Source organism: Papaver somniferum, chromosome 4 (assembly GCF_003573695.1).
Source record: "Papaver somniferum cultivar HN1 chromosome 4, ASM357369v1, whole genome shotgun sequence".
NCBI lineage: Eukaryota > Viridiplantae > Streptophyta > Magnoliopsida > Ranunculales > Papaveraceae > Papaver > Papaver somniferum.
Window position 1 is genome coordinate 25,613,111 of NC_039361.1, and position 9,077 is coordinate 25,622,187.

General features: G+C 36.2%; 2 protein-coding genes across 2 annotated transcripts; one reads left to right on the forward strand and one right to left on the reverse strand.

The window, feature by feature from the left end:
- Positions 1–3,137: 3,137 nt before the first annotated feature.
- On the reverse strand, positions 3,138–5,941 carry LOC113274983 (calmodulin-binding transcription activator CBT-like). The gene is made up of 6 exons (XM_026524405.1): positions 5,881–5,941; positions 5,728–5,798; positions 5,556–5,623; positions 4,885–5,441; positions 4,573–4,772; positions 3,138–3,351 (listed from the first exon to the last, which is right to left on the reverse strand). The coding sequence occupies exons 2-6, from the start codon at positions 5,792–5,794 to the stop codon at positions 3,329–3,331; spliced, it is 915 nt and encodes a 304-aa protein (XP_026380190.1). The 5' UTR covers positions 5,795–5,798; positions 5,881–5,941; the 3' UTR covers positions 3,138–3,328.
- A 151-nt stretch (positions 5,942–6,092) lies between these two features.
- On the forward strand, positions 6,093–8,747 carry LOC113274984 (calmodulin-binding transcription activator 6-like). The gene is made up of 7 exons (XM_026524406.1): positions 6,093–6,226; positions 6,810–6,904; positions 6,987–7,102; positions 7,205–7,782; positions 7,896–8,096; positions 8,313–8,369; positions 8,476–8,747. The coding sequence occupies exons 2-5, from the start codon at positions 6,838–6,840 to the stop codon at positions 7,972–7,974; spliced, it is 840 nt and encodes a 279-aa protein (XP_026380191.1). The 5' UTR covers positions 6,093–6,226; positions 6,810–6,837; the 3' UTR covers positions 7,975–8,096; positions 8,313–8,369; positions 8,476–8,747.
- Positions 8,748–9,077: the final 330 nt, after the last annotated feature.

Here is a 9,077-nt window from a genome sequence, read left to right on the forward strand (position 1 = left end):
CCACCAGTTTTGCACAAATCAAGTTAAGTTTCAAGTTTAGTGTCAACAATTAATTGGACCAGCCTTGCCATCAGGTATCCATGGGTATGTAGGTGTGTACGGAGGACTATGAGAGCACTTGAAAGCCAGCAGGGAATCAAAGTTTGTAGCCGTGGGGTCTGTTGGGTGTTTTCGAAGTTTGGCCGAGAAGTCATCAACTAAATTCAGGGATTTTCGTATTCGCATTCAAATTATGTTTTGTATGGAATTCATATTACAAGAAGGTGAAAATGTTGTTGGTTGTTGAGAAAAGAGAAAGGTGTTTATGCTGTTTGGTTTGTATGGGAGTTGACGAAACATGAAAGAAGATGATTGGTTTGTATGGGAGTCGATGAAACATGAAAGAAGATGACGATGTTGTTATGACTGCATAACCTGTCATGCAGTTTAGAAAATGTCTGCATAACATGTTATGCATCTACAAAAATTTTTGCAATCCAGAAAACGGTTGCATAACACAAAGACTGCATAACTTGTCATGCACTTACAATAATATATGCATAACATGTTATGCAGTCGTGAAAATGAATGCATAACCTGTTATGCATCCGAAAATATGGTTGCATAATGCATTATGCATCGAGAAAATTGTTGCACCATATTTTATGCATCGAGAAAATAGATGCATAATGCATTATGCATCAATTTTTTATGTACGCACTAATACAATGGCTACATAACTTGTTAGAGTTATGCAGATGCATAATTTGTTATGCAGTGGAGAAAATGGTTGCATAATTTGTTATGCGTCTGCAGAATGTGTTATGCATCTTTTTTGGTGGTTGCATAATGGTTATGTATCAAGTTTTCGAAAATTTTGCTTAAAATGATGATCACCTCCGATTTTTTCGTGAAAAACAAAAATTTGATATTCTTGTGTTGTACTCGTTGCGTAGCTCTCTTAAAAATATTTCCAACGATATAAAATTTGTAAAATTCCAAGGCGTGGATTTTTAGATATGTTATATCCAAGTTGCGTTGCCAGTTATACCCCGGATGCATAACCCGTCATGCGGATGCATAATCCGTCAAGCAGACATTTTTAATAATTTCATATAATTATGGGTGTCACGGAAATAATTATGGGTGTCACGATACTTAAAATTAATTGTGGTCCTCACAATAAGAATATTTTTTTTTTTTGGTCTGCTCCTAATTTTCCCGTTGCTTAGCAGTAAGCAGTTGGCAGCCATTCCTCAGCACTCAGCAGTTTGGGCCTAGTCTCAATTGTTGCCAATCCCACATTTCTCACGGGCCTTGACAAAATACTTTCTCAGCCTTCCTAGTGTACATCCTTGCATACTATTGAAGATAGACTTCGACACTAATTAAAAGAAGTTGATTTTCCTCGGGTGGCATCAATTGTATATGAAACCTATTTTGAGGCGTACTAGATTTTTTTTGAGGCATACTAGATAATGTCAAAATAGGGTCACTAAATAAAAAACAACATCACCCCTCATCCACCATTTTTGATAATGGCATAACTATCCTTATATAATTAGTGTAAATGATTATGATTAGAATTTATTAATTATGAATTTTAAGGATGATTAAACATTAAATTATTAGTGGTGAATTAGTAGAAAAATCAAATTTATGTGAGAGAGTTGGGATTTTTGAGAGGAAGAAGAAGGAGTGAAGAAAAAAAGCTTGGGTTTTGACTTTTGAGATTTTAGTGATTAGAAGTGACAAAAATGTGTGATTCAAATCAGAGGTAAACTTCTATCGAGGTTTAATTTCCTTTTATAAGTTGAATCTGCCAAAAAGTTGAATTTTTAAAACCTAGATTTGCTGACCGGACGAACAGTTCGGCTGATAACTTTTGAGCCGAACCTCTGTTTTTTTGAAATTATACCTAGGTTCGGCTCAAAAGTTATCAGCTTGTCAGGCGAACCTAGGTATAATTTCAAAAAAACAAAGGTTCAGATCAAAAGTTATCAGCCGAACTTCACTCAGAAACTGAATCATCCACTAGGTTCGGCTTGAAAAATTGAGGTTCGGCTGGAAAATTGAGGTTCGACTGAAAATATTGTAAAGTCGCATTAGCCGAACATAGTGTTTCTCTAAATCATACACTAAGTTCGGCTCAAAATTGCTACTGCAAGATCAGCCGAACTGATCTTCTGAAAACCCTAATTTCATCTTTGAAATCATATTCTACTGATCAAACAAAATAAAATCAATCAAAAACAAGATGGGTTACGCATACATTCTAAAATACATCTAAGAACAATTAAGATTTGGATTTCGCATTCCAACATCGCTCACTTCGATTCGCGTTTCCTTTGTTTGATTAATTTCTTTATTGAATTGGAGTCCTAGATGTTTAAGTTTAAAGTTTATTTTGATTTTTAATTTTAGGTTTTTGAGGATAAGGGAACTATGACAAATTGAAACTATTTAGGGATATATAGGTAATTACACTACCTTTAGACACCCCTTATAAACCCACCCTAGATAATATAATGGATGAGTATTCCTCAAAAAGAAAATGAGCATGCCTCAGAATAGGTTTCTTATATATGGGGAATTGAAGAATGAAGCATTCGATCCGGAGCTAGCAAAAATTGAGATAAGTTACTTACCACATTGAAATTAGCTCTGCACTGCGTTGAGTCACCAGCAGCAGCACGGCCGGAGGTTCATGAAGTCTTACAACAACTATCGAGTACAAAGCTTTCATCCCCTTGGAATGAATTCACGAAACAATCAATGGCTGTAAAATTGGGTGCTCGTTTGATTTTTCAGAGTAAAGATTGTTCAACTAACAAGTTGGGTTGCTTCTAATTTCTCAGTAGGACCTTTACAATTTATTTCCTTTTCCAACATCTAGGAATTAGACTAAGAATTTCCAAAACAGAAGTAGAATATAAGGAATACCGATACAACAACCCTCACATTTCATATCCAGTGCATCTTCTAGGGCATCCAGAAGGGGGGTTCAAACAAAAGCGAACCAAGAAATTTATGCAGAGTGAAGATGATATAACAAGCTATCGTCAAATTTAACTTTGTTGAACTAGAAAAAATATAATAACTTTGACAGATCAACAAACATAGAGACAATCATATATATAGAACAACTAATAACAATACTGCTCACTAACTTTGTCTTTAAAGCAATAAAACCCTTGAAGTCAGTTACAGCTAGTTTACGACGAGACACTAAATCTCCAGAACTTTGTCTTTGAAACCTTGGTGACCTACAAAAGCTAAGTAAGAATAACATTTGAAATTGACAGTGTGGTGCTCCTTCAGCTTAAATCTTTTCCCTGATACTGTGATATCAATATGACCTCTGAATTCCAACTGCAAGAAAACACAAACACAAGTCTCAAATTACTTGATCTATTTCCATGTAATGTTATGTATACTCCAAACTATGTTTGTTCCAGAAATCTAACATACCAACATCTAAGTATACATACGTAAAACGGCTTTATGAAGTTTTTTTTTTATTTTTTTGGAACAACAGCTTTATGAAGTTGTAGTCAAGTGTCTTATGAGAGAGAGTGACTGCAAATTGGACCAGAGCGAGTTAACCCACCTAAAATCAAAAATGTATCGGTCAGGAGATAATCAGAAAATCTTCCAAATCGAATGGAAATCTTTCGATTTATCAGGGATCAAGCTTGGAAAAATCAATGGATTAAGACTAGAAGAAAAGGAAAGAGGGGGTGCTCAGATTTTGGGTACTCATGTCTCAATCAGTTGGAAAATGGATAAAGGGATCTTGGAAAGAATCCTGACCAGAAAAGGAGAAGTAAGATTGAGAAAAGGAGACTTTTCTTTTCAAATTGAGATTAGAGAGAATGCAAGGGGTGAATTTCTGAAAATATCTCGTTTCGACAAAAGCAAGAGAAGAAACAACGATGCTGGAGATTGGGGAATGTTTGGAAGCTTAAATCGGAAGGAAGACAAACATTCAAACACCACCAAGGAGTAATGATTTCCCTGTTCAACAAGGAGTAATAACTCGCAGAAAAACAGCCATCCAGGAAAGAATATCTAGATTGGTGGCTGTGACCATTCATGGCACATTAAATTGGAATTCGGTTGCAAAAGCAATTTCCTTATAGTTAGGTTGGAATAGGTTTCTAAAACTGAATATTGCAGACAAGTACAATGCTACATTTACACCAAACAATGATGCGGGATGGGGAAAAACCTATAAAGCAATTAAATGGAAAGAGCAAGGTACAATGATATCAGTAAGAAGATGGTACAACGACAATGAATGCATTTATGCATTCGTGATCAAGGAGTGCAAATCCTGGATTCAAATTAAAGGGCTGCCGCGCAATTATTGGACAAAGGACAACTTCAATACTATTGAAGGAAGGAGAAATACCAAGAATCGAAAGGGTTCCTGAAACTCCTTCTCAATCTTTTCATAAAGCATCACCACAACCAAATGATTATAATGCTTTGCCACTTTGGCGACAGGCTTTTCTTGTATCTCATTTCTTTTTCTTTTTCAATATATCAGTTATCCTTTTCTCTCCAAAAAAAAAAAGTATACATACGTACCTAGCTTTGGCCGGACAGTAGATAGGCGCACAATCTTCTTTGGGTTGTCCATTATGTCTACCAGGTAGGCAGCTAAATCATTATGGCCACGTTCAAAAGCGATACTAGCGGCCGTGCGTTCCCATGGGTGTTCAGCATTTGGTTTAGTAAGTAAGGATGGATTTGCCCCATGGATTAAGAGTAATGTAGTCGCACCTTGCCTGAATATACAATTTCGTGTTTATAACAATAATATAAGAATTTACTGGATTTAGCTAATTACTAGTAAATATTAAAGACAAGAATCATAGATATAATTGAACAAATAAGTACCTTCCGTGGAATGCTGCCCAATGCAATGCTGTCCACCCATTTAGGTCTCTATAATCTACCCCGAAATAAATCCTTCGGTATAGTGCAATTGCCCATGTATATCCCAAAGAAGCACAAAGATGCGTAACTCCTAAACCATGAATATCAAAAGGTTTACCCCTTCTATAGCCTTCAAACACCCAATCCTTGAGGTATTTTCTCAAAATAATTTCAGAATGGGTATTCAAGCTATCGCATTGAAGTAGTTTTGCACATAAATCATCACCGTCTTCCTCTCTGGGTACCAACATGCGAGCTAGTCTTTGTTCAAGATCAAGATCCACTGCCGATTTAACAGTTTTAGATGACAACTCAAGTTCCATAAGCTGACTAATTGGAATTATACCATCAAAACTCACATAAAAATTAATCGGTCCAGGGAGATTAGGAAGTAAAACGGCCTTATATGCACTTCCAGATAGGCGTTCCCCAGGAACTGCTACATCACCGAATACAAAACACAGAACTCTTTCAGCATGGTGGGAATATTTTTCATCGAAATGCCCAATTACAGTAACCTAAAATGTAAAAATAAAAATGTAAGTCATTTACATGATAGCAACCACTAGTAATATTATTAAGAAGAACACAATAAAAAAATTGAGGCTCATAAGATAGAAAGTGAAACCAACCGATTCAGAAGGTTTAACAAAACCTTTCTCTACAAAAAAGACAAACTCCTCCTGACTGTCATTTGATCCTGTTTGATTGAAAAGAAAATACCCCACATTATTTGATCCCGTTGGATTAATGCAGTAACTGAACCTAGATAATGCAGTCCAATTCAGAATATTTTAGTCATACCTTGAAAAAATTCTGTTCCAAGATCATGTCCTTCAGTAGTTACCCTTCCATAAACCTCGGGTTCCATGAACCTAGAAAATAAAAACAAGGCTACGAAGATGCAAAACTAAAACCCTAGTATTAATAAGGCAAATCAAACACATATGTACTTACCAATTTTTGCTTCTTTCTGTAGACGATCTCACTTCCAGAAAATTAAAATACCACCAGAGGGAAATTGGGGGAGGGAAGTTATAATTTTGTGCTGAAAAAACCCAAAGAGTAGAAAGGTTGGCTTCCCTCAAACACCATCTTTTCTGCCGTCTTGTTTTATTTGCCCTTCGATTAACCAGTAATTCCTAGTTGGGTATACCCATACCCAAAGAAGCTGTATGAGGCAAGTTTCCCTCTTTTCGAGAGAAAAACGAAACACTCTTTCCCCCTCGTTTGCATATGTGGTTGTGTCCTCTTTTATGAAATTGAAGATCATCTGTTGAAATCAAAGCGGAAGAAAAAATTGGTAAGAAGTTGTTTATTAGATATGTTGATTGTTGATGATCCTTGCTTGATTTGCCCTTTTAATATCTATGAATTAGGGTTTTCATCTGCTGATTTGTTGGAATAGCTTTTTGTGGTATGGGTACTGTAACAGATTGAAACACAAGATTTCAGCTAGTTGCGTGCACATTGGATGGTGTTTACCTTTGCATAAATTTAGAGATTGAACAAAACGCCATCTGCTTTCTTTCTCCTGCCTCCTTTGCATAAATTTAGAGGACAATATAGCAAAGACAGTGGCAGCAGTTTCATTATCAAACTTATTTGGTGAAGTAGGCCACTTGCAAAGTTTACCGGATTCATATAATTTCTTATGCATAGTTAGTGTTAAATGTTACTCATGCAACGTGTCATTAGTAAATAACAAGCATTTTGCCTAATTGATTTCCTTATTTGATCGTTTACATCATGTCAGAGCAAATAGGTTCTCTTATCTATGGCAGCTTTCCCTATTATCCAATTGCTAGAGAACAACAACAATTTTCTGGAGTATCCATGTCTCCTAAATTCTGACGTGGATCTTCTTCTTTATCATTATTCTCCAGGTTCACATCTTTTTTTTGTTGGTGATTGATGGAGAATAGGGATTATGAAGGGATGAAAACTGATGGAACTTTTAATGTAGTAGTTTTTGAGAAAGGTATGAATATTATTTAAAAGATGTCTGGTTATCTACTGTAATTTATAAACTAATCATGGAACTATCATTTTTATTCAAACAGGAATAGAGTCTCTGATACCTGTATATGAATATGCGAACCATAATGAACAGAACACTGTTTTTGGAATAGTGGAAGCATATTGTGGTAATCTTCATCGTGGAACAAAAGATCCAGTGGTTGGTTTCGACTTATATTTTTCATGACCTTCAAGTCTTCTTCTTCTTATAATTGGTCTTATCTTGTATTTTGATACACATTTTGCTTTTGTTTTATTTTAGATTACTGTAACTGGGAATTTCCGAAAATCATATTCACACCTTGGTACAGATCCAGTTTCCGGGAAAAAGTATCCTATTTATTTCGTAGTAGGCGATATAATTGTACCCGCAGAACCCGTGAATGAATATCAATATCAAGCTTTGTTACTCCCAAATCTCCCCGGAGGAGTTGATTTTTTTGTGAGTGTTAATCGTATGGCACCTGTTAGCCAAATCATGAAGCTGAAGTTCCCGTCTAAATCTAGTAGGTCGGGAATTCAACTTAAACTTGAACGAAAACTAGCTAGTGTGCTCGTAACCAATGAGAACGACTGTCAAGCGTTGATCAAAAAACTGAAGAAATGTGACAATATTGATACTCATTCTGAAATAATCCTAAGGGAATATCTGAAGGAGTGGATTTTTGAAGGCTGTAGAAGAGGTAATGCCACCAATAAGAAAACTCATGCAGTTATCCATCTTTGTGCTAGTTTGGGATATGCATGGGCAATTGCAATCTTCAAGCGATTTGCTTTTTCATTGGATACGAAGGATGAAACTGGCTGGACACCTTTGCATTGGGCTGCATATTATGGTCGGTAAGTATTTTTTTTCTACCCATACCTATTATTAGTTAGCTAATCTCTATTTTGTCTTATGTATATGATATTACATTCTTTTATACTAAATACAAAATTGTTTATCACAATAGAAAAGGAGCTGCTATTGTCACTTCTAATTGGAGGGGCAAATCCAAGTTTAGTAACTCCACCAACTCCTACTTATCTTAATGGACAGTCAGCTGTTGATATAGCATTCACACGAGGCCATGGCGACTTAGCTGTTTATATTGCAGAAACGATAAAAAACCCAGGGAAGATTGTGACCCTTGCCGCTCACCATGCAAAGAGAGGTTAGTGTCTGTCAGGTCTAAGAAAACACTTTTTCCTCTTTGTTTCCATTATGTTAGTTATGTGTGAGATGTTTGCTATGTGCACATGTGATGCGTCGGTTGTTATTTATGTTTTAGTCACATTTGGCAGTTAGACATAGAGATATGATATGTTAGCCTCAATTGACACACTGCTAATATCACATATACATGACAATTTAGCTACTTACCTTGCAGAAACGGCAAAAATTCCGGAGAATATTGTGCCCCTATCTCCTCAACGTGCAAAGAGAGGTACGTAAAGATATAATCCGATCTGTTATTTATCTGGAACAACCACATACAGTGTACATTAATCATAAATGTTACCATCTGGAGTTGAAACTTCTTGTTTGTGCAGTTAGAGGTGAGGGTTCTCTATCATCTTCTGAAAGATATTGAAGGCAGAAAATAGCTAAAGGCGGAGTACAAACAATACCACAATATCAGACGTTTTCTTTCTCTGCTTGTAGTTCAGTAGGCTGTAGGTTTCAGCTCAATTTTTTATGACAAGTTCAATGTTTGTTGATCTGACAAGTTCAATGTTGACTTGGATAGCTTTTGATATTTTAGCTCAATTTTGTCTGACACCTTCTGGGTCCTCATGAAGACGTACAATTGTTGACTTGAGACTGAATCCTTATTCTTATCACCTAATTAATCCATGGAAGTTGGAGCTCAGATAATGTTATCGAACACTGAACAGGCTCAGCCTCAGACTGCCCTCTGGTTGTTTACACCAAAACAAATCGTTGTTCTTTATTGTTAACCAGCCCGAAACATAAGAGAGCAACTATTTACGTCTCCCATTATACCTGGACAAGTCAAGCCGATATCTTGGACCTTGTGACTTGAAAAAACTTAAAAGACTGAGGGAGGATTTTGGATTACAGAGTGTTGTTACTGAGCGATTGGTGGGGGGATTTCGGCTTTAAGTGAATTTGGTTTTGTTGGTGCTCCTTG